General features: G+C 43.3%; 1 protein-coding gene and 2 pseudogenes across 1 annotated transcript; 2 read left to right on the plus strand and 1 right to left on the minus strand.

Annotated features, from left to right (window-relative positions):
• Positions 1–5,142: 5,142 nt before the first annotated feature.
• On the plus strand, positions 5,143–8,690 carry LOC111977018 (proteasomal ubiquitin receptor ADRM1). Its single transcript, XM_024006268.2, has 10 exons — positions 5,143–5,247; positions 5,515–5,730; positions 5,867–5,983; positions 6,168–6,291; positions 6,491–6,577; positions 6,757–6,838; positions 7,007–7,251; positions 7,475–7,632; positions 7,849–7,951; positions 8,182–8,690. Exons 2-10 carry the CDS (start codon positions 5,524–5,526, stop codon positions 8,277–8,279), a joined length of 1,221 nt encoding a protein of 406 aa, XP_023862036.1. The 5' UTR covers positions 5,143–5,247; positions 5,515–5,523; the 3' UTR covers positions 8,280–8,690.
• A 4-nt stretch (positions 8,691–8,694) lies between these two features.
• LOC111976255 (CDK5 and ABL1 enzyme substrate 2-like) lies at positions 8,695–24,299 on the minus strand (annotated as a pseudogene).
• Positions 17,448–19,053, plus strand: LOC139029074 (deoxynucleotidyltransferase terminal-interacting protein 1-like; annotated as a pseudogene).
• Positions 24,300–25,733: the final 1,434 nt, after the last annotated feature.

A 25,733-nucleotide genomic window follows, 5' to 3' on the forward strand; every position in this document is an offset into this window, starting at 1 on the left:
TACCCAAGAACACCATCCCAACCGTGAAGCATGGAGGTGGAAACATCATTCTTTGGGGATGCTTTTCTGCAAAGGGACAGGACGACTGCAACGTATTGAGGGGAGGATGGATGGGGCCATGTATCGCAAGATCTTGGCCAACAACCTCCTTCCCTCAGTAAGAGCATTGAAGATGGGTCGTGGCTGGGTCTTCCAGCATGACTACGACCCGAAACACACAGCCAGGGCAATAAGGAGTGGCTCCGTAGAAGCATCTCAAGGTCCTGGAGTGGCCTAGCCAATCTCCAGACCTGAACCCAATAGAAAATCTTTGGAGGGAGCTGAAAGTCCGTTTGCCCAGCGACAGCCCCGAAACCTGAAGGATCTGGAGAAGGTCTGTATGGAGGAGTGGGCCAAAATCCCTGCTGCAGTGTGTGCAAACTGGTCAAGAACTACAGGAAACGTATGATCTCTGTAATTGCAAACAAAGGTTTCTGTACCAAATATTAAGTTCTGCTTTTCTGATGTATCAAATACTTATGTCATGCAATAAAATGCAAATTAATTACTTAAAAATCATACAAAGTGATTTTCTGGATTTTTGTTTTAGATTCTGTCTCTCACAGTTGAAGTGTACCTATGATAAAAATGACAGACCTCTACATGCTTTGTAAGTAGGAAAACCTGCAAAATCGTCAGTGTATCAAATACTTGTTCTCCAATAAGGATTAAATTCCCATTTTGCAAATGACAAAGGGAAAATTTGAGCATTGTGAAAGACTTAAAATCGAGGCTAAGGCGGTTAGATAAGAGAATATTCAGTCTTCCTAAATGGCCTGGGCCGCCTGGCTAATTAACTGGAAGAATCCCACTCATCTCTGATGGTTTTATTTATTGTACCCATGGCTTTATAAAACTATATCCGATAATGTGACATCTGTGGTGGTGGCCATTATTCAGCAGTGGAATAATGTACTATGCTCTGATCGACATATATTATCATGTTGAGCTAGGTTGGAAGGAGGAGTTTGTACATACTCACTGTACAAACACAGTTACATTCAAATATCAGGCTTCATTCATAAGTTGTGTGAGTATTAAGACTTTTATTTGAGATGTTTCTAAAACATGATGTGCACATTGTTAACGTGCTGGTTCATTCTTAAATATTAAGGATTTTAACGTGTTGTTTTGTGACTAGAAGTCTAGAACTGAAAGCTGCTAATGACCATGTTTATACTAACTTAGTAAACTAAGTATTATTTGTAAATGATTGTTATGGCATTGAAAACTGTAACAAATGCAGATGATAATTTGGTGTGTGTGTGTGTGTGTGTGTGTGTGCATGGTCACCAAAACAATTCTTTACACAAACGAAAGCCATACAACACTTGAAAGATTGTTTTTCCAAGTCGCACCCCCTTTTTCATTACGTAAAGCTCTGGTATTGATCACAGCAACATGAAATAAAATGGAGCACCTTTTAAATGTCAGCCATCGTAAATCTATGCAAACAAACATGACCATTTTTGTCTGTCTACTGCACAACTAGGAGACATAGAATGTGAAAATAAACAAACACCACTTATGGGCCTCCCTCATTGGTATCTGACCGCTGAAGATTCTGTGCTTATAGATTTGGGAGTGTGTCATACTCCGATGGGATAGCACTAGTTATCTCTTAACACTACAATCTGAGAATGCTTCCAGTCCTGTGCACAGAATGATGGTATCTGACCTGCTTCCCCCACCCTCACATCTTCACAACACTTATTATGTTTTGTTACCCTTAATAAAAAATGTTTTATGTAGAAGTAGAAGTAGGCTACGTTTGTCATGTTTGTAACAGTGTATCCCCTCAGATATTGATAGGTATCATTAATTAGCTGTCAGGGTTATGGTGCACAGTGGAACACTCAAAGGTCTGGTTACATATACTATATATACGTACAAAAGTAGGTGAACACCACTTCAAATTAGTGGATTAGGCTATTTCAGCCACACCCGTTGCTGACAGTTGTATAAAATCGAACACACAGCCATGCAATCTCCATAGACAAACATTGGCAATAGAATGGCCTTACTGAAGAGCTCAGTGACTTTCAATGTGGCACCGTCATTCGTTAGACTTCTGCCCTGCTCGAGCTGCCCCGGTCAACTATAAGTGCTGTTATTATGAAGTGGAAACATCTAGGAGGAACAACGGCTCAGCCTCAAAGTGGTAGGCCACACAAGCTCACAAAACGGTACTGCCTTGTGCTGAAGCGCATCTGTGCTTGGTTATAACACTCACTACCAAGTTCCAAACTGCCTCTGGAAGCAATGTCAGCACAAGAACTTCGTCGGGAGCTTCAAGAAATGGGTGACCATGGCCGAGCAGCCGCACAAGCCTAAGATCACCATGCTCAATGCCAAGTGTCGGCTGGATTGTTGTAAAGCTTGCCGCCCATTGGATTCTGGAGCAGTGCAAATGCGTTTTCTGGAGTGATGAATCACGCTTCACCATCTACCAGTCTGACGGACTAATCTGGGTTTGGCGGATGCCAGGAAAACACTACCTGCCCGAATGCAAAGTGCCAACTGTAAAGTTTGGTAGAGGAGTAATGGTCTGGGGCTGTTTTTCTTGGTTTGGACTAGGCCCCTTAGTTCCAGTGAAGGGAAATCTTAATGCTACAGCATATAATGACATTCTAGACTATTCTGTGCTTCCAAATTTGTAGCAACAAAGCCCCGTGCACAATGGTTTGTCGAGATTGGTGTGAAAGAACTTGACATCGAATGCCTTTGGGATGAATTGGAACGCCGACTACGAGCCAGGCCTAATCACCCAACATTAGTGCCCGACCTCACTAATGCTCTTGGCTGAATGGAACCAAGTCCCCACAGCAATGTTTCAACATCTAGTGGAAAGCCTTACCAGAAGAGTGGAGGCTGTTATTTAAAAAAAATATATATATTATTATTATTTTACCATTATTTAACCAGGTAGGCCAGTTGAGAACAAGTTCTCATTTACAACTGCGTTATAGCAGCAAAGGGGAAATCAACTCCATATTAATGGCCAGGTTTTTGGAATGAGATGTTCGACGAGCCACATACTTTTGTCCATGTGTAGTCTTAACATTCTGTATACTCCCCTTGTCCTAAGGGTAAAAAATGACCCGTCTTCACTAAACCCCTCAAATAAAGCAGCTTAATTGAATTTTAAACCCCAAATCTATTTTGCATGAAGAAACAATCTGTCATTCATCACAAACTTGGTGAATATCTGGGTTTTCCTTCTTCACAATGCACAATCAGTGGACACCACTCGTTTTAATTACAACACACCTGTCATAATTGTTTTCTTTACTAAAGTAAAGGTTTATTATTATTATTATTATTATTGCTAAAGGTATTGCATAGGTGTAAACACATTTTTTAGCATTTTTTACCCTTAAGACAACACTAGGGAGTTTTTCCTCTACACCTGCTTCTACACCTGCATTGCTTGCTGTTTGGGGTTTTAGGCTGGGTTTCTGTACAACACTTTGTGACATCAGCTGATGTAAGAAGGGCTTTATAAATACGATTGATTGATTGAAATGTATACATGTCAGTCCTAGTCAATGTACCGGCACGTATACTATTGTTTCAGTTGTTTTCCTGCACTTGTACAGAGCTTTTGCGAATTATTACACACATCGATCGCCAGGTTACAGAAACACGCCTTACTCTACTATATTGTGATGTTCTTACTGTACACTGGTCATTTGCAAAGAAGCAACATTTATGAAATAAAGTATCAGGACCCATAATTGAGAATTTTGTGTTTGTTAATGATGTCAAAAGAAGATGTCATTTTCATTTCACTTTCGAATATACAGTCTAGAAAATGTGAATGTACAGTAAAATAAAGTTATTATATTCTATATCTGGCCGAACAGCACAAAAAACAAAACATTTTGTATCGTTTAAAGGTGTAACATTGACGCATGTTCTAACCAATCACAGCCATGCAATGGTGGTAGTCAGCCAATCACAATAATCTTTTTCAGAAAAGTTTTGTTCCACCCTCCTGTCAGATTGTTTTCTGCTCTAGTAGATGGTCGTTCTCCTAGCAGCAGGATATTATGCTGGCAGCACGATCACAGATTTTCCTTCTTCAAAATAAAGATTTCCTGCAGACATGCTGAACTTTGGAAATAGTTTTTTTTTGTACTCTAGTGCAGTACAACTGTTTTTCACAGAACTGCAACCACAAATTCATGGATAATTTGACAAATTATATTTTTTATATTGTATTATTTATGCCAGCATTTCTTTTGAAAGTTTACACAAATGCTGGTATGTTGAAAGGTATTGTGTAGGCTATATTTAAAGAAATACACTTTCAATAAAATACAAATATATGTTTTTGGAACTACTCAACAGTCTGCTAAACCTAAATTGGTATCTTGTGCTGAGCAGCAGGTTTAATACAGAGTGGTGGGGACTCCTTACTCCACCCACTCCATTTACCGCAATGCAATACTTGTTATATGGGATACTTATTGGCATGTAGAGAAAAAACTTTACCTGTCTCAGCTAAAGTAGGGTGGAAAATACTCAGTAGGGTGTCCCATGTACAGTCTATTACAGTTTATGGCATTGGGGGCTATGTGGTGGAGGTGGAGAACGGTGTTGTTGGATATGTATGACACAGTCCCCCCCAAAGAAACTACACATATTTGGTCAGTAGAGACCCTACTGAAAAGTTTTTTCTCTACAAGCCAATATGTATCCCATGTGCAGTCTATTACAGTGTAATGCATTGGGGGCTGTGTGAAAAGCCAGCAGCAGGCCGTGTGACACATCCCCCTCAAAAACCAACCATATTTGGTTAGTAGAGACCCAACTGAGTGTTTTCCACCCCACTTTAGCTGAGATAGGTAGAACAGTTTTCTATCTACAGCCCAACATTCTGAACATACCAGTGTCAACAATGTATTATTTCATTATTGGTCTTATTTTTTAATTAGAAAAAATTGTATTCGTTTTTATAAATTACTCATTGACTTTTCTTGTTGGCACAATACAAGTGGCCATTAATTAGAATTCAATACCTTTTGATTGAATAATCCTCATTGCAATGTTTTGAAATGCAGGGATTTATTTTGAAGGTTTCCTCATTACCACAAGAACGTGATGTTATCGTTTGTGCTGCTGGCAGAATGCTACTAGTCTCTAGTAGCTACTGGTGCAATCTGATTCCAAGGCCATCTCGCATCTTCGATCTCAAAGTGAAATGTAAGTTGGTGTTATATTTATTGCCTCTATTAGCTAAGAGAGTAGCTACGTTTTGAATTCAGGATAATAATGCAATTTAAGGTTCGATTGCTCCATCGTTTACATAGGTAGCTAAATTCGGTAACGTCGTTACCTGACTCACTGGCTAACGTTAGCTAACGGAGTAACGGTAGGCTATCGTAACGGTTGGCTAGCAGCTAGCCGTAAACTGCAAGCCAACGTTTGTCACTGTTTGTCATAATCTCGCTCCTATTTGCTCAACGCCAGATCATCATCATGTCGGGAGCTCTGTTTCCCAGTCTGGTGTCGGGGTCCCGCGGCTCCTCTAGCAAATTCCTGGTTGAGTTTCGAGCCGGGAAGATGACCATGAAGGGTAGCACGGTGACTCCAGACAAGCGCAAGGGACAAGTCTATGTTCAGCAAACCGACGACTCCCTCATTCATTTCTGTTGGAAGGATCGGACCTCTGGAAACGTGGACGATGTCAGTGGCACTTTTCTGTTGGTGCTGAAACTGCGCCACCATATTCTCTTACACCATCTCTCTCTCTTTCTCTCTCTATCCTTTGTGTTGTCATGGCTAACTAACCCTTGTGATGAATATGGTTGTCCCTGTTCAGGACCTGATCATCTTCCCAGATGATTGTGAGTTCAAGAGAGTGAACCAGTGCACTACTGGTCGGGTGTTTGTACTGAAGTTCAAGGCTGGCTCCAAGAGGCTGTTCTTCTGGATGCAGGTGTGTATGGCAATTTAAAGATACTAACGTTACGTAATCCACACCCCTGCCTCTTTTGTTTATTTTATATCACTCTGCCTCCTTTGTATATGTCTCTGCAGAGGAAGGTAATGTTATCAGCAGCTGATTGTATGAGAAAATAAGTTCCTGATGTAATACACTTATTTATATTTCCCTGTTGTAGGAGCCCAAAACTGAAAAGGATGAGGAGTACTGTCGTAAAGTGAATGAGTATCTGAACAACCCTCCCATGCCTGGGGCCCTTGGCAGTGGAGGCAACAGCGGGCATGAACTGTCTGCTCTGGGGGGTAAGGATTCAGGAAGGGTGCACGGCACAGTGCACACACTCACAAACAGAGAGCAAAGGTACTGTGGCATGTTGACACAGGAAGACGGCAATTGTTTTTAGCGGTGCATTCTCAGAGATGATAGTTCCTTTCCCACTCAGCCTCTCCTTATGATGTGTTGATCTGTTCTGAACATTTTGCATTCTTCCTCCTGTCCTAGGTGAGGGTGGACTGCAGAGTCTGCTCGGTAACATGAGTCACAACCAGCTCATGCAGCTCATTGGACCAACTGGACTAGGTGGTCTTGGTAAGTCTTGGCGGTCTGCAAAGTACTCTGTACAGTAATATTTTTACCCCACGTAGCAATGTGCTTACAACAGCTGACAGCTGGCTTGACTAAGAATGTGTTTTGGACTGGAGTACCTGACTTTATTGGGTTGTCATTAATTGCAACGTGTCTGAATGTGTCCACCTGTCTGTCTGTAGGAGGTCTTGGGGCTCTGGCTGGACCAGGCCTGGCCAGCCTGCTCAGTAGTGGAGGTCCTGCAGCCGGCAACTCCTCTTCAAGGTACCATAAGCCTACGGAGTCACTTCACTAATACATTAAATCATTTTGTACATTTATACACTTTCTCTCCAGCTCAGACTACACATTTACTACTTATTAACCAACTTTTACAGATGGCTTATTCTACATTTATTACAATTTAGTTTCTCTCTTTCTGTTCCCTCTCAGTCCATCTCAATCTCCTGCTGTCACCCCCACCTCTACCTCGGCTGCCACCCGGCTGGGCTCCTCCCAGGTGCCAACCACACCCATCACCCCGTCTGCCACCAGTGCAGCATCACCCATGGCCTCACCTACCATCCCGGTTGCCCCCTCCATCGCAGCTGGGGCAGCCAGCCCCACCCAGCCCATCCAGCTGAGTGACCTGCAGAGTATCCTAGCAACCATGAACGTACCTGCGGCTGGGCAGGGAGGTGAGGGACTAAACATATAAATTATAGAGCAGCGCACAACAGTTTAGAACAGAAAGAGCAAATAAGAGTCTTTTGAATAATTTTACAGTGGAAATAAGGAACTTTAGTCATGCTGTTACCAGTTAAATAAAAAACCTTGCGGCAGTAGATCCATGATCTAGCCCTCCGTATGTGTGTCTGTCTGTATGAAATATGAATGACTGACTGTTTGTTCTCACTACAGTGGACCTGGCCAGTGTTGTGACCCCTGAGATCATGGCTCCTATTCTGGCCAATGCTGAGGTCCAGGAGAGGCTGCTGCCCTTCCTGCCGTCAGGAGAGGCCCTGCCTCAGAGCACCAGCGAGCTCCACAACACACTCACCTCTCCACAGTTTCAGCAGGTATAACACACTGCTCAGAGTGTGTTGAGCAGTGCTCTCTTTCTGTGTAGAGTACACTAGAGCATCAGTTGTCAGACTGTGTAGCAGTGTTCTCTCAGTACACTATTAGTATGGATAGACGTGATCTTGGTTGCTTTTCTTTTAGCTACCGCTTGAGTGACACATTTGGTTTACTACTGCGTGTACGATGTAAAGCAGGGATTATTCTCTCTGTAGGCCATGAGTCTGTTCAGCAGTGCCCTGGCGTCGGGGCAGTTGGGGCCTTTAATGAACCAGTTTGGTCTGCCAACAGAAGCTGTGGACGCAGCTAACAAAGGAGGTCAGTGTCCTGTATCTGCGTACAATACATGAACGTAAACACAGGGGCCTTGTTTGTCTGTACGTTCCATTGTTTAAAGAGAACAAAAGCATGCAGTCTCCTGCCTGTGCAGACATTCCTGCATAACATTGACAGTGTCTACCATTTTTAATAAGGATTTCCATAACATCATTAAGGTTATTTCCTGCTGTTTTGTATCATGAGTGAAATGGAACTTTCTTCTATTCCAGACGTTGAGGCGTTTGCTAAAGCCATGGAGACAGACAGCAAGTCTGACCATGAGGATGACGCCAAAGACAAAAAAGATGAAGATATGAGTTTGGATTAGGACCCTCTGTTAGTTCTGTTTAACTTAATGTATTTTATTTAAATTATTTACTGGTTGTGATGTTGTTCAGAGCACTGAAGCTGTGGACCATTTACCTCTGTACATGTACTCAGAATAGAGATATTTTAAAAAATATATATATAAGAAAAAAAGGCACGTAAGACACCCAAGGCTCTATTCAATCTCTCATGCTTCAGCGACACATCGAATAGAGCTCCTAACCTCTCCTGTTCATTTATAACAAATTAATTATGTACATCCTCAGAGCCTGAATCAACATAACATGAAATGTTTTCCCTGATATATTGCGAACCAGATTACTGCGTCTGGTTAGGACTTGGTAGACAAGTGACAGCTGCATGTGCCAATCTGTGACCTGTAGCTTCCTGACAAATAAACAAACTCCAGTCACATGGTCAGAAAAAAACATTTCATCATTTCACACTACTTTTACAAAATTGACACCATCCATAAAGCACAACATTTTCACATTCTAAACAAATGAGATGAGGTAATTTAAGCATACATTTGCAAAACGGAGACCAATTCACACCACAGCAGAAATGAGCAATTCTCCATGTTACTGTACAAAACGTTTTCTCCAAGATCACACACAATGAGATTCACATAACAGTAGATCTGTCCAGATACTAAGATACATTAAGCAGTCTGCAATTTTCCATGATTTTTCACAGGTGCGGTGGAACACTCAACAGCAACAAAACAAGTGAAATAAGAGGGAATAACATCTGGATAGGACAGATCATTATTAAACTGGTTTTAGGCACTTCTTACTGTATGTTGAGTGGCATGAGCCAACACTGATGAAAATAAATACACGAGAAATACTGTAAAATAGCTAAATAAATGTAACTTTAGGACATTTCACACACAAATAACTGCTTTCTACCTGCACTCATTCCAGAGATCTCCTTTTGTTTGTTTGATAAATCCCATGATCCCAGATCCATGGGGGGGGGGGGGAAGCTTTATTTCAAAGATATTTCCTGAGAACTTAAAAATATGACAACTGGCTGGTGGATGATCCAGCACATTGAACAATAGGGTAAGAATACTTATTGCAAATCCTATCCCTGGATGTTGACAGAACAGCAACCAAGTAATGATAGGAAGTTTGATTTAACAACCGTCACAGAAGAAAAGTCATTTGTGGTCTAGATCGACACTGCCAACACGTTTCCAGCCAGCAAATAGGCAGTGGTTTGCACAGTGAGTGTGGATTTAAAGTGTACAAAATTAAGTTAAAAGCAGCTACAGTGCCAACCCAAGAAGGTAAATACAAAAACATCCAAGCTGTACAAAACCACAAGTTCTAAACAAATGATACCATAAAACAATGGAATGGCTGATGCTTCTACAGTGTAGTTTAAAGTGGCACTCTGGCCAGCCCACAACTCCCTCCCTCAATAACACAAACAATCATATTAAGACTTTAAGACCAATGATTGATGTGTCATTTTCACAGCAAGTGAAGAAATAGTCATATCAACAAGCTAGCGAGTGTGCGCACACACATGTAAAGTGTGGGCCTATGTTTCATGAGATGAAATAAAAGATCCCAGTCATTTTCCATATGCACAAAAAGCTTATTTCTCTCAACGTTAGTGCACAAATTTGTTTACATCCCTGTTAGTGAGCATTTCCACGTTACCAAGATAATCCATCCACCTGACAGGTTTGGCATTCTCAAGAAGCTGACTAAAGAGCATGATCATTACACAGGGGCACCTTGTGCTGGGGACAATAAAAGGCCACTAAAAATGTGCAGTTGTCACAACACAATACCAAAGATGTCTCAAGTTGAGGGAGCATGCAATTGGCTTGCTGACTGCAGGAATATCCACCAGAGCTGTTGCCAGAGAATTTCATGTTAACTTCTACCATAAGCCACCTCCAATGTCATTTTAAAGAATTTGGTAGTACAGCCAACCGGACTCACAACAGGGATGTAAAACAATGTGCACAACATTTGAGAGAAATAAGCTTTTTGTGCATAAGGAACATTCCTGGGATCTTTTATTTCAGCTCATGAAACATGGGACCAACACTTTACATGTTGCGTTTATATTTTTGTCCAGTATGTATGTATGTATGTATGTATGTACGCACATTCTGAGATATAAATAGTACCAGTCAAAAGATTGGACACACCTACTCATTCAATTGTAGAATAATAGTGAAGACCTTCAAAACTATGAAACAACACATATGGAATCATTTATTAACCAAAAAAAGTGTTAAACAATTCAAAATATATTTGAGATGAGATTCTTCAAAGCAGCCACCCTTTTCCTTGATGACAGCTTTGCACACTCTTGGCATTCTCTCAACCAGCTTCATGAGGTAGTCACCTGGAATGCATTTCAATTAACACGTGTGCATTGTTAAAAGTGAATTTGTGGAATTTCTTTACTCCTTAATGTGTTTGCACCAGTCAGTTGTAGTGTGACAATAAAGGGGTGGTATACAGAAAATAGCCCTATCTGGTAAAATACAAAGTCTATATTATGGCAAGAACAACTCAAATAAGCAAAGAGAAACGACAGTCCATTACTTTAAGACATGAAGGTCAGTCAATCCGGACAATTTTAAGAACTTTGAAAGTTTCTTCAAGTGCAGTCGCAAAAACCATCAAGCGCTATGACGAAACTGGCTCTCATGAGGACCGCCACGTGAAAGGAAGACCCAGAGTTACCTCTGCTGCAGAGGATAAGTTCATTAGAGTTACCAGCCTCAGAAATTGCAGTCCAAAAAAATGGTTCACAGTTCAAGTAACAGACACAACATGATCTGTTCAGAGGAGACTGCGTGAATCAGGCCATGGTCAAATTGCTGCAATGAAACCACTACTACAGGACACCAATGAGAAGAGACTTGCTTGGGCCAAGAAACATGCGCAATGGACATTAGACGGGTGGAAATCTGTCCTTCTCAAATTTGAGATTTTGGGTTCAAAATGCAGTGTCTTTGTCACAGAGTAGGTGAACAGATGATCTCTGCATGGGTGGTTCCCATCTTGAAGCATGAAGGCGGTGCTTTGCTGGTGACACTGTCAGTGATTTATTTAGAATTCAAGGCACACTTAACCAGGATGGCTACCACAGCATTCTGCAGCGATACGCCATCCCCTCTGGTTTGCACTTAGTGGGACAATCATTTGTCTTTCAACAGGACAATGACCCAATACACTTCCAGACTGTGTAAGGGCTATTTGACCAAGAAGGAGAGTGATGGAGTGCTGCATCAGATGACCTGGCCTCCACAATCATCCAACCTCAACCCAATTGAGATGGTTTGGGATGAGTTGGACCACAGAGTGTAGGAAAAGGAGCCAACAAATTCTCAGCATATGTGGGAACTCCTTCAAGACCATTGGAAAAGTGAAGCTGGTTGAGAGAATGCCAAGAGTGTGCAAAGCTGTTATCAACGGGTGGCTACTTTGAAGAATCTCAAATATAATTTGATTTGTTTAACACTTTTTTGGTTACTACATGATTCCATTGTTTTGACTTCTTCACTATTATTCTACAATGTAGAAAATAGTAAAAATAAATAAAAATCTTTGAATGAGTAGGTGTGCCCAAACTTTTCACTGGTACTGTACGTGTGTGTTGTTTTGCTAGACATTACTGCCCTGTTGGAGCTAGAAACAAGCATTTCGCTGCACCTGCGAAAACATCTGCAAATCAGTGTACGTGACAAATAAACTGATTTGAGCTATAAATGAACAAAGATAACACCAGGCACAATTTACACATAAAAACGACTTTTCTGCACCTTTGGACAGTAAATTAAATTATTTCAAACTGATATGACAACCATCAACATCAAAGCCTCCTCTCTGTGTGTACTTAAAGACACTCCCATTGGGATGCTACCCCACACCCAGTTTGAGCTATTTTTCAATAAATATTTAACTTGTACTGTTTGTACAAATAAACATGGTTTAAAAAAAATATATATTGATCAGAATGCAATACACACCACAGAAAGACGTTTGGTACAAGCGAACGCAATAAGAATCAAAACAAAGAAAAATCAGTCCAATATCTTTGCGGAAAACACTCTTAATTAACCGTCATATCATGATAAAGAAAATTTCAAAATAAATATTGAGCACCTAAACCATTCCCCCCCCCCCCCAATTTGAATAAGGGACACATATTCTAGGGAAGAAAATGCCTCCCTCCAGGTGATGATCCAGGATCAGCATTTCCAATCAATATCATCAGGACTTAAATATCCAAACTGGCCCCAGTCCAGTGATTCAGGCCACCTCCAGGCTCCAGCCTAGCCCTGCTGCACCAGCCTGCGGTGTGCGGCATGACCTTGCTGTCAGGGAGGTAGAGCCCCATCTCCAAGGCAACAGGACAGGGACTCCAATGGAATCAACTCCCGCCGGTTTATACGAAAACGCTCCTCCAGCTTCTGCTCAAACATGGACGGGGGGGGGGGGGGGGGGGGGGGTGTAGTGTTAAGATGGCTAAGAATCTAACTATGATCCAAACAATTAATAGAAAACAAAGAGTATCCTGTGAGCAAAATTACAGAAAATACTAAAATGTACATGTAAGAATTTACGTCACTCACGTCAATCAGCTGTCGGGACCTCCTGCTTCTTCAGATCACTGCTGATCTTGGCTGCCAGCAGGACGCAGGCAGCAGACACCAGCTTCCTGTTTTGCTTGTTCAGGCGGCCCTGCAGCACCAGCTTCTCAAGATACACAAAGGCCATGGCCACCGTGACTGGCTGCAGACTGCACTCCTCTCCCACCGCACGCATGTCCCGCTTCAGGCTGTCAAACAGGAGAGGTTATTGGTTACACATGGGTGTTCATGGAAGGGAGGTATGCAGGATTTGCATTTGTAAATGCAGTTTGAGAAAGTACAAAGGGAAGTTTCAGACAGATAGACAGTGGATTTAAAAAATAAAAAAAATAAGTGTTGACTTGTGTGTACATCTGTGTTCATGTCTGCACCTTCTTATCTTGCTGAGGGTCAGTTTGATATGGGGAACTTCTCCTTGAACGTCTCATTCATGTCTTTTTTCAGGTCCGACGGCTTCACATACTCAATAACAGTCGTCTGGAAGACAGGGAACAAGATAAATAAACTTCAGTTACTGCTTAACACAGCTGTTAGAATCTTGACTAGAACCCTACAATTGTATATTACTCGAGTGCTAGCCTCTCTACACTGGCTTCCTGTTAAGGCCAGGGCTGATTAAGGTTTTACTGCTAACCTACAAAGCATACATAGGCTTCTCTCCGATTTGTCCTGCCGTACATACCTACACGTACGCTACGGTCACAAGACGCAGGCCTCCTTATTGTCCCTAGAATTTCTAAGCAAACAGCTGGAGGCAGGGCTTTCTCCTATGGAGCGCCATTTTTATGGAATAGTCTGACTATCCATGTGAAAGCGCAGAATCGGTCTCGACCTTTAAGTCTTTATTGAAGACTCATCTCTTCAGTAGGTCCTATGATTGAGTGTAGTCTGGCCCAGGGGTGTGAAGGTGAACGGAAAGGCACTGGAGCGACGAACCACCCATGCCGTCTCTGCCTGGCCGGTTCCCCAAAATCCACTGGGATTTTCTGTCTCTAACCCTATTACGGGGGCTGAGTCACTGGTGCTCTTCCATGCCGTCCCTAGGAGGGGTGCGTCACTTGAGTGGGCCGAGTCACTAACGTGATCGTCCTGTCCGGGTTGGCGCCCCCCTCGAGTTTGTGCCGTGGGGGAGATCTTTGTGGGCTATACTCAGCCATGTCTCAGGGTAGTAAATTGGTGGTTTGAAAATATCCCTCTAGTGGTGTGGGGGCTATAATTTGGTAAAGTGGGTGGGGTTATATCCTGTCTGGTTGGCCCTGTCTGAGGGTATCGCCGGACGGGGCCACAGTGTCTCCCGACCCGTCCTGTCTCAGTCTCCAGTATTTATGCTGCAGTAGTTTATGTGTCGGGGGGCTAGGGTTATATCTGGAGTATTTCTCCTGTCTTATCCGGTGTCCTGTCTGAATTTATGTATGCTCCCTCCAATTCTCTCTCTCTCACCCTCTTCCGGAGGACCTGAGCCCTGGGACCTTGCCTCAGGACTACTTGGCCTGATGACTCCTTGCTTTTCCCAGTCCACCTGGTAGTGCTGCTGCTCCAGTTTCAACTGTTCTGCCTGCAGCTATGGAACCCTGACCTGTTCACCCGACGTGCTACCTTGTCCCAGAACTGCTGTTTTCGACTCCCTCTCTCTACCGCACTTGCTGTCTCTAACTCTAAACGCTCGGCTATGAAAAGCCAACTGACATTTACTCCTGAGGTGTTGACCTGTTGCACCCTCTACAACTACTGTGATGATTATGATTATCATTTGACCCTGCTGGTCATCTATGAACGTTTGAACATCTTGGCCATGTACTGTTATAATCTCATCCCAGCACAGCCAGAAGAAGACTGGTCACCCCTCAGAGCCTGGTTCTTCTCTAGGTTTCTTCCTAGGTTCCTGACTTTCTAGGGAGTTTTTCCTAGCCACCCTGCTCCTACATCTGCAATGCTTGCTGTTTGGGGTTTTAGGCTGGGTTTCTGTATAGTACTTTGTGACATCGGCCGATGTAAAAAGGGCTTTATAAATACATTTGATTGATAAATATGAGAACTTTGCTTTCATCCTATTTATAGAGATTCCATGTAAGAGATTCCATCATCTACGAGGGGCTATGTGTTCTCTGGAAAATAATGATCGACGTGGAAGGTGTGTTCGGAGTGGAACTGTCCTTCCACGGAGTTGCATTATTTTCCAGAGAACGCGTAGAGCCCCGAGTTGATTATTCCTTTTATACCATGGCTATAATTTACCACTAGAAATGTTTTCATTTGCAGGTAGAAATGTGTTCAACATCCACTGAAGTAGCTAGCAAGTTGACAGTAGTTGCCTTGGTAACCAAAGAGACTTGGTAGTTTAGCTAACCAAACCATCAGTCCTAGCTTGCTATTATGAAGATCAAATTCAACAATACCAATAAATGTTTCCAATTCGACTTTCGCTTTTAAAAGCAGTTCCAACATAGAACATGTAATATCTATAGCCATTTAATTGTACCGTGTGTTATAGGGAAATAATGCATGCTCTAGAATGCCCTTTAAGCCAATCAGAAACAATTACTCAACAATGCCATGGTATAACATGTCATTTTTATTATGTGCAGTAAAGTTTACTAGTCATACAATTGCTTTATTGTTTTAGTTTATAATGGTGCTACTGTACAAAATAAGTGCATTCTGGACTGTCAGTGTGTCTTGTGATGTATTGTCTAGTCACAAAGTCATGTGTTGAGGTGTGTGTTACATGTATCATTTTATATGAACGCTTACCATATAGGATGCAAATATAAGAACTCTCTTGTGTCTCCCGCAAGGCCACTGAGGGTCACTGAGTAGGTAAGGATCATAGTCTGTCAGGTCTTCTATACCTGTAAAAATGGGGATTAAATCAAATGAGAACACACACACAGTAATGATTGCAAAAACAATTTGAGAGAGCGAGAGCGAGAGAGCGAGAGAGCGAGAGCGAGAGAGCGAGAGAGAGAGAGAGAGAGAGAGAGAGAGAGAGAGAGAGAGAGAGAGAGAGAGAGAATGTAAGCCTCTATTCTAGTGAAGTGGAGCGTACTCGGGTCCTGTCCTATGGTGCTGTTGAGTCGAGACGGGTTGGTGTAGTTCTTCTGGCCGTTGCCTCGGTAACGGGACAGGGGTGTCTGTGTTGTGCTGGGCTCTAGTGGTCCACTGCTCTTCGACCTCACCAGGGCATTAGTTGGGAAAAGGAATCTGGCGTACGATACCGTCTAATGAGGAAAGATACATGTTAACTAACACAAAGCACAGACAGATAGTACGTAATCGCACTCTCCAGTTCAACCTTACCTTTCCATATGCCCCTAGCTCCACCCCAAGGCCTTCCAGGCCAGGGAACAGGTCAGAGCCAACCCCAGAGGACAGCCGTTGTTTCTGAGCATCCAGCTTTGGGTCACTGGGTGGGCAGGAAGAGAAACTACTCATGTCACCATCATGTAGCTCCACGTTAAAGCCTGAGATCATAATAACGCAACTCCTTTCCTGAGGGCGATACATGACACCTGTAGTTGGTTGGGGTTGTGTGTCTGTACCTGAGGTGAATACATTCTCCATAGGGCAGCACTGAGAAAGCAGCACATAGAGACCGCTTGGCACAAATCAGCATAATCCTGCAGGACATAGATAGCAAGTACAGGCACACAAAACATACGCAGTGTCAGGCTACAGAAACAGCTACAGTCACACTACAGCCATCTACAGCATTAGTACTGCACTTATTAGTACAATAAGTACACAAGGCAGGCAATACCCTTGACCTCATCTTTACTAGAGGCTGTTCGCCTACTAATCTCACGGCAACCCCCCCTCCAGGTCTCTGATCACTACGGTTTCCTTTTCTGTCTCATGTTCCCCCAACCCTAGCAACTCAGCCCCTATTCAGATAATCATGCACCATTGCAATCGTTGCGCTCTCTCTCCCTCACTACTCTCTCCTCTTCTATAATATAATCTCTCCCTTCTGCTAAATCCTTCTCCCTTCAGTCTCCTGATTCTGCCTCTTTGACCCTACTCTCCTCTCTTTCCACATCCTATGACTTGCACTGTCCCCTTTCCTCCCGGCCGGCTCGACCCTCCCCTCCTGCTCCGTGACTGAGTGACTCATTGCGAGTTTACAGAACAGGGCTGTGGGCAGCTGAGTGAAAACTTACAGAGGACCTATCATCCCTCCTCTCTACCTTCTCTTCCTCTCCATCTGCTGCTAAAGCCACTTTCTACCACTATAAATGTCAAGCTTCTGCCTCTAACCCTAGGAAACTATTTTCCACCTTCTACTCCCTCGTTAATCCTCATTCCTCGTTCAACCACTTTGAAAAGAAAGTTGACAACATCCACTCCTCATTAACTCAGCCTATTGAGTCCACTGGTCTCACTCACACAGAACTACCCTATGCCTTGACCTCTTTCTCCCCTCTCTCCAGATAAAATCCTGCAACTAGTGAGGTCCGGCCGCCAGACAACCTGCCGCACTACCCCATCCCCTCCTCCCATTCCTCATCCCTGACCACTGGCTGCATCCCCTCAGACTTCAAAATGGCCCAAGTCGCTCCCCTCCTCAAGAAACCAACACTTGAACCCTCTGATGTAAAAAAAAAAAAAAAACTACAGACCAGTATGCCTTCTTTCCCAAACACTTGAGCGTGCTGTCTCTGACCAACTATCTCACTCAGAACAATCTTCTTGACCCTAACAAGTCAGGCTTCAAGACGGGTCACTTAACCAAGACTGACAGAGATGAGCACTGTGTCACGGAGGCTCACAGCACTGCCAAAGCTGACTCTCTCCTCATCCTCCTAGATCTATCCGCTGCCTTCGACACCGTGAACCATCAGATCCTCCTCTCCACCCTCAGGGACTGGGCATTTCAGGCTCTGAAGTTGTTCTTCCTCCTGGGGAAGGCCTGTCAGCTCCAAGACCGCTCCATCACGGTTGACAACTCCACGGTGTCCCACTCCCAGAATGCAAAGAACCTTGGCGTGACCCTGGACAATAAACATCAAAGCAGTGACTCGCTCCTGCAGGTTCATGCTCTACCACATCTGTAGAGTATGACCCTCTCACACACAGGAAGCGGCGCAGGTCTTAATCCAGACACTTGTTTTCTCCCGTCTGGACTACAGCAACTCACTGTTGCCTTAGCTCCCCGCTTGTGCCATCAAATCCCTACAATTTATCCAGAACACTGCAGCACGCCTGGTGTTCAATCTTCCCAAATTCTCCCATGTCACCACACTCCTCTGCACACTCCCCTGGCTTCCAGTAGAAGCTCGCATCCACTACAAGACCATGGTACTTGCCTATGGAGAAGCAAGAGGAACTGCCTCTCCCTACTTTCAGGTTCTGCTCAAACCCTACTAACCCAACCAGAGTACTCTGTTCTGCCACCTCTGGTCTCTTGGTACTCCCGCCCCTAAGGGAAGGCAGCTCCCGCTCAGCCCAACCTCTTCTCTGTCCTGGCACCCCAATGGTGGAACCAGCTTCCTCCTGAAGAGGAACTTAAAAGAGGACGTACAGACCGAGCATCTGATCCGAGAAGCCTGCAGAAACTGCCAAACAGGTCTTCTCGGATGGGTACAAAGAGGCAGTGGCAAGTCCTGGTCCTGAGCCTCCAGTCAAGTGGGCGTAACTGGAGGATGAGGCCAGTCAAAGGACCAACCCTGTTCCAAAAAGCGGAGAGGGCGCACAACAGCTCCTGTCGGTTTCTCTGACAAGCCTGTTACATTCAGCAATCTGCCTAAGTCCAAGACATCAGAGTCCATAACACGTGAGGGACCAAAATGGGACCCTTCCAGACTGAATGAAGGGAGCACATTTGGTCTTGGGTCCAGAGCAAACAAGGCTTTAGGAACGGGTGGCACCAGAGGAAGGACTTCACATAAAACACGCTGACCTCAAGAATACGGCCGATGCCCAGGACAAACACTGGTTGGCAGAGAGACAGCATATGAGAGCCACAGGTGGAAAGATGGCCCATCTCCTTATTGAAGAGTATGTCCAGGACCTGTCTCTGAGTAACGATTACAAACATTGCCCTGACCTGAAAATGACCCCAGTTGAATTGAAGCCTTTTACGGTTCCCGGGTGGATGATTGAGAAGATGCAGAAGGCCATGGAGGCCCAGAGTTCAGGGAAGGAATAAAGTCCTAGTCAGTAAAGGGCACCCTGTTCTCTGGCCCCTATACAAAAGCAGTGCACTGAAGTGCACCATTTTGTGGGTGGCAGGTAGCCTAGCAGGTAAAAGCATTGGGCCAGTAACCAAATGGTTGCTGGTTCGAATCCCCAAGCCGACTAGGTGAAAAATCTGTCGATGTGACCTTCAGCAAGACGCTTAACCCTAATTACTCCTGTAAGTCGCTCTGGAGAAGAGCATCTGCTAAATGACTCAAAGTAAAATGAAACTAGGACAGAAAAGTCCCTGACCATCTTCCAAAAACATGTTAAATAATCCCACAGCACCCCCCCGCAAATAAACACAATCACACTTGACTCTTTTCCCTCTTACTAGCTCAGACTTTGCTGATAGCTACACAAGGCCAAAAGTATGTGGACATCCCTTCAAATTATTGGATTTGGTTATTTCAGCCACACTCGTTGCTGACAGGTGTATAAAAATCGAGCACACAGCCACGCAATCTTCAAAGACAAACATTGGCATTAGAATAGCCTTACTGAAGTGACTTACAATGTGGCACAATCACAGGATGCCACCTTTGCAACAAGTCAGTTCGTTAAATTTCTGCCCTGCTAGAGCTGCCCCGGTCAACTGTAAGTGCTGTTCTCATTGTGAAGTGGAAATGTCTAGGAGCAACAACGGCTCAGCAGGGAAGTGGTAGGCCACACAAGCTCACAGAACGGGTGCTGAACCGCTTTAAAAAATAGTCTGTCCTCGGTTGCAACACTCACTACAGAGTTCCAAACTGCCTCTAGAAGCAACGTCAGCACAAGAACTGTTCGTCGGGAGCTTAAGATCTCCATGCGCAATGCCAAGAGTTCGGCTTGAGGGGTGTAAAGCTCTCCACCATTGGACTCTGAAGCAGTGGAAACTCATTCTCTGGAGTGATGAAACACGCTTCACCATCTGGCAGTCCAACGGACGAATCTGGCTTTGGCGGATGCCATGAGAACACTACCTGCCGCAATGCATAGTGCCAATTGTAAAGTTTGGTGGAGGAGGAATAATAGTCTGGGGCTGTTTTTCATGGTTCAGGCCCCTTAGTTCCAGTGAAGGGAAATCTTGCTACAACATACAATGACATTCTAGACGATTCTGTGTTTCCAACTGTGGCAACAGTTTGGGGAAGGCCCTTTCCTGTTTCAGCATGACAATGCCCCCATGCACAAAGCGAGGTCCATACAGAAATGGCTTGTGAGATCGTATGGAAGAACTTGACTGGCCTGCACAGAGCCCTAACCTCAACCCCATCGAATACCTTTGGGATGAATTGGAACGCTGACTGCAAGCCAGGCCTAATCGCCCAAAATCAGTGCCCGACCTCACTAATGCTCATGGCTGAATGGAAGCAAGTTCCCACATCTAGTGGAAAGTCTTCCCAGAAGAGTGGATGCTGTTATAGCAGCAAAAAGGGGACCAACTCCATATTTATGACCATGACTTTAGAATGAGATGTTCGAAATGCAGGTGTCCACATACTTTTGGCCAAGTAGTGTATTTTGAGGAAAAATGTACTTACTATGAATGTGATGTGGTTGTCCCACCTCGCCATCTTAAGTTGAATGTACTAACTGTAAGTCGCTCCGGATAAGAGCGTCTGCTAAATGACTAAAATATAATGTACATTACCAGGACAAAAACATGGTATACTGTAAACCGCGTCAGCCAACAAAGCTACTTTAGCCAGTCAACCGCAGCACGAGAGAAGACATTTGAGTGAGAAACTACAAAACGTGTACGCAACCAACCAAACCAACAGTTTACAGAGTAAGCTCAAAGCAACTGTAAACAGCCAGCCATAGCACTTAGGCCTATCTATAAGACAGCCTAAATCTACACACAGCCGCTAAAGGCGCCAGTCCTCACAACACATCAGTCAATAACATACAACGTCAGCCAGCCCAGCAGCCTCTCCTTTGGGATTTCAGCCTTGCAGCTAAAGCTCGGGCCAGACCTTGGATAAGAGAAGCTTATCTCACCAAGGGGGAAATACATACACTTTTTAAATCCCCTTTCTCATCCACTCCAGTGGTTTTACAGTTACTTCAATGCTCTGTATAGACTAAATACAAGTTTATAAGCAAAGACAGAATCTTTGGGAAACTGGTTATTGCCAGAGCCATATGTTAAAGAGTTGGGCCACATTTTAGAATGTTATATATTGTTCCAATTCAGTTACATAGTATTATTTAAATATTTCCCCCATGCTAATGGAGCACTAACATGGCTCCATATCATTTTGAAGTGTCATGTAAATGCACTATAATACTCATTTTATACATTACCATGTGTACAAAACATTAGGAACACCTGCGTGTTCCATAACATAGACTAACCAGGTGAAAGGTGCTACCTTAATAATGTCACTTGTTAAATCCACATCAAATCAGTGTAGGTGAAAGGGAGGAGACCGGTTAAAGAAAGATGTTTAAGCTTTGAGACAATTAAGACATGGATTGTGTATGTGTGCCATTCAGAGGATGAATGGGCAAGATAAAAGATTTTTGAATGGGGTATGGTAGGTGCCAGGCGCGCCGGTTTGTGTCAAGAACTGCAACGCGGCTAGATCTTTCACAATCAACCGTTTCCCGTGTGTATCAAGAATGGTCCACCACCCAAAGGACATCCAGCCAACTTGACAACTGTGGCAGGCATTGGAGTCAACATGGGCCAACATCCCTGTGGAACGCTTTCAACACCTTGTAGTCCATGCCCCGACAAATTGAGGCTGTTCATGGGGCGCTAACATGGCTGCAGTGCCATATAAAATTGGTCACATAATACAGAAACCTCAGTGTCCCAACTCTAAATACATGGTTCTGGTTATTGCTAAACGATCTTACGTGTCAGCAACATGCAATACTGTATTCGCATTTGACACATGATACACAGGAAACTATGGGTGTGATATTGTCTATGATTAAGTAATCAGGTAGGGTGAAATGGGGGGGGGGGGGTTCTAAAACTGTGTTTCCTTGTTGAAACAGATTAGATGCATGTCTTATATGTATGTCCCCAGGGGAACTTTTCTTTCTAAAGACAACCTAACAGCTGCAGCCGTAGCCCTATACTCACTCACGAAAACACATTGAGTAAGAGACAAAGTTCAACGGAGATAGAATAGGCTGGGTGCAGCCTGAGCATGATATTTCAGTCCCATCTTACATAAGGGGTGTTTTACTGTTATTGCCAGAGAGAGTTATATTTCCACAGGACAGCTCTTTGGTGTTTTGATTTGTTTCCAAGGGTGATTCAATTCACACAGTACTGCTGTTACTCATTTAGGAGTCTAGCTAAGTGAGCGATCTAAGTTCCAGCAGGTCTTAGATAAAAGCCAAATGCATGCGTTTGCATCGCAACAGGGCTTAGTATAGAACTGGCTGTGAAGTTACTTCATGGAAAACTCTTAAGGCCTTTGCAATCTTCTTCCCTCTTTTCTAGACATTACAATTATCAATTCATTGTAACTAATTTACTGTATGTCATGGAATTCACAGAAATGCCATTTAGAATGCCTTTCTTGATCCCACAGAAGAAAGTGTTATGTTTTGGTTGTCAATTTCATTAGAATACATGGTTTGCTCAACATCTTCTGCATTCTCATCTACTACTTTAACTCACCTGCTGCCTCTTGTGTCATATTGCCTCATACTCTTGATAAAGTGGACCTTCTTGGCCACCCTTGCGGGTCCTGGAGAGCCCGAATGATTCCGTGATCTACGACAATGGAGTACCCCAAAAAAGTTGTCAATTAAAACGTCAACATTAGTCATGTCTAATGTCTGGACCAACAGATAGCAAGTAGTACCATATCATTTCTCACTGAGTTGTAGAATATGGAAGTAGACCAAGTCTGTACATGAGGGGAATTAACAATGTTCTTGAAATAATAAAGGAAAACCTTGTAGATTTCTTTACATCACATATTTGAATAACAAAGCCAAAATTACAATCTTACAATCTTATCTGACAGGGAATTGAAGTAATTGTGTTTTTTAAAAGATGTCAGAGGAGAGAAAGACAGAAAAATATGTGGGGTAGGGGAGGGAGAGATGAAAACACAGGACAAGATCTGACAACTATTGTAATGTTTACTTACACAAACAGAAGATCATTTTATTAAAATAAGCAACCCAATAAACAAAATATGTAAGAACTATATCAAATAATTGGATGAGCCTTTAGTTTTACTTAGGGATATATTGTAGCTGCCAGCAAGGTTGTTGTTTTTTAAATCGGACCTTGACAGGCAGATACGATTTTCTCAATGGGACAGCTGACAATATAAAAATATATAATCATAATATTATTGCCTTGGGAAAAAACGTTGCTTTTTTTAAACGACAATTTCGAAGGTAGGTCTAGTAAACTGTTCCTATTTGAATAACCATTGATTTGTATAATGAAAGTACCTGTTGGCAATATGCGGAAGTAAGAACACCTTTATAAATCAGGCCTATTCTGTCAAACGTTGAAACAGCCAATGTTTGTTACAATGAATACAAAAGCAGTTAGTTACACCTACAGTCCCGACGGATGGTCATCATAACAGATCCCTGATCGTTTACCACCCTTATAAAAATTGTGTATCTAGATAATATGTCCCACCTTTGACGTGTATCCCCCGGCACGGAATTCAGAGTCTGGAGCACAGATGGCGATTTGGCAATTGGATTGAAGGTCTGAGGTCCAGAAATAGGGGACAGGGGGGTATCTGGGGGTACTATGGTGTCTACACCCTCAAACAACACCTCACGGCACCCCACAGCAACACTTGCGCCCGTGTCTGTAGACATACCCAAATTAGGTAGGACTGGGCTCAGTCCCCCAATCCCCGCCACAGTAGTAGCAGCGCCACCGGCCAAGTAGGGTGATACATGGGGGAAGGTTCCGTAGGTGCACGGTGTCGCCTGTGCCCCGGCGGCGTCTCGACTTCGGAGCTCGGCGGCGTCCCTTTGACCGAGGTTTCCATTGCTGAGATGATATAAAGGCCGTCCGTCTAGAGATATATTGTTCAGGAAAGAAAGAGCCGCCTGTCTCCGTTGTGAGTCTTTACCTTTTCGCAGATGTTCTTTTTGTGATTTGGCAGTATTACCGCCTGTTTTACACTGACGACCGCACGCAGCAGTCGCCATTCTAGTACTATAATGATTGATAGTGCGTATTGAGGAACGAATTTAGCCGGCGAGAGGACAACTCCACACCGACCATACGATGATTGGTTCAGACGTATCATTATGTAAATAAGTTCGTTCAAGCGGATTGGCTGTGAGATGTACACTGAGTATACCAAACATTAGGAACACCTTTTGTCCTCAGAACAGCCTCAATTTGTCGGCGCATGGACTCTTTTTGACTCCAATGCTTCCCACAGTTGTGTCAAGTTGGCTGGATATCCTTTGGGTGGTGGACCATTCTTGATACACAAGGGAAAGCGTTGCAGTTATTGACACAACCCTGTTCAAATGCACTTCAATATGTTTCTTGCCCTCTGAATGGCACACACACACAATCCATTTCTCAATTGTCCAAGGCTTAACAATCATTCTTTAACCTGCCTCCTCCCTTCATCTACACTGATTGAGGCAGATTTAACAAGTGACATCAATAAGGGGTCATAGCTTTCACCTGGTCAGTCTGTCATGGAAAGAGCAGGTGTCCTTAATGTTTTGTACACTCAGTGTATATATGCCATTTAGCAGACGCTTTTATCTAAAGCGACCTATGTCCTTGTGTGCATATGTTTTATGCATGGGGATGAACAAACTATCCTGGCATCCAAAGCAATGCTCTACCAACTAAGCTACAGAGGACCATAGATGCTAGAGGGATTTGTAACAACGGATAGATACATCGTTACAATGGATAGAGATACATACTGTAGGTACAACGGATAGATACATCGTTACAATGGATAGAGATACATACTGTAGGTACAACGGATAGATACATCGTTACAATGGATAGAGATACATACTGTCAGGTAACAACGAAAGATACATCGTTACAATGTAGAGATACATGCTGTAGGTACAACGGATAGATACATCGTTACAATGGATAGAGATACATACTGTAGGTCACAACGATAGAGATACATACTGTAGGTACACGGATAGAGATACATACTGTAGGTACAACGGATAGATAATCGTTAACAATGGATAGAGATACATACTGTAGGTACAACGGATAGAGATACATACTGTAGGTACAATGGATAGAGATACATACTGTAGGTACAACGGATAGATACATCGTTACAATGGAGAAGATACATACTGTAGGTACAACAGATAGAGATACATACTGTAGGTACAACAGATAGAGATACATACTGTAGGTACAACGGATAGATACATCGTTACAATGGAGAAAGATACATACTGTAGGTACAACAGATAGAGATACATACTGTAGGTAACAACAGATAGAGATACATACTGTAGGTACAACGATAGATACAATCGTTAACAATGGAGAAAGATACATACTGTAGGTACAACAGATAGAGATACATACTGTAGGTACAACGGATAGAGATACATACTGTAGGTACAACAGATAGATACATCGTTACAATGGATAGAGATACATACTGTAGGTACAACGGATAGATACATCATAGGCATGGCCAAGGTATTGTT

This window comes from Salvelinus sp. IW2-2015, linkage group LG17 (assembly GCF_002910315.2).
Source record: "Salvelinus sp. IW2-2015 linkage group LG17, ASM291031v2, whole genome shotgun sequence".
Lineage (NCBI taxonomy): Eukaryota > Metazoa > Chordata > Actinopteri > Salmoniformes > Salmonidae > Salvelinus > Salvelinus sp. IW2-2015.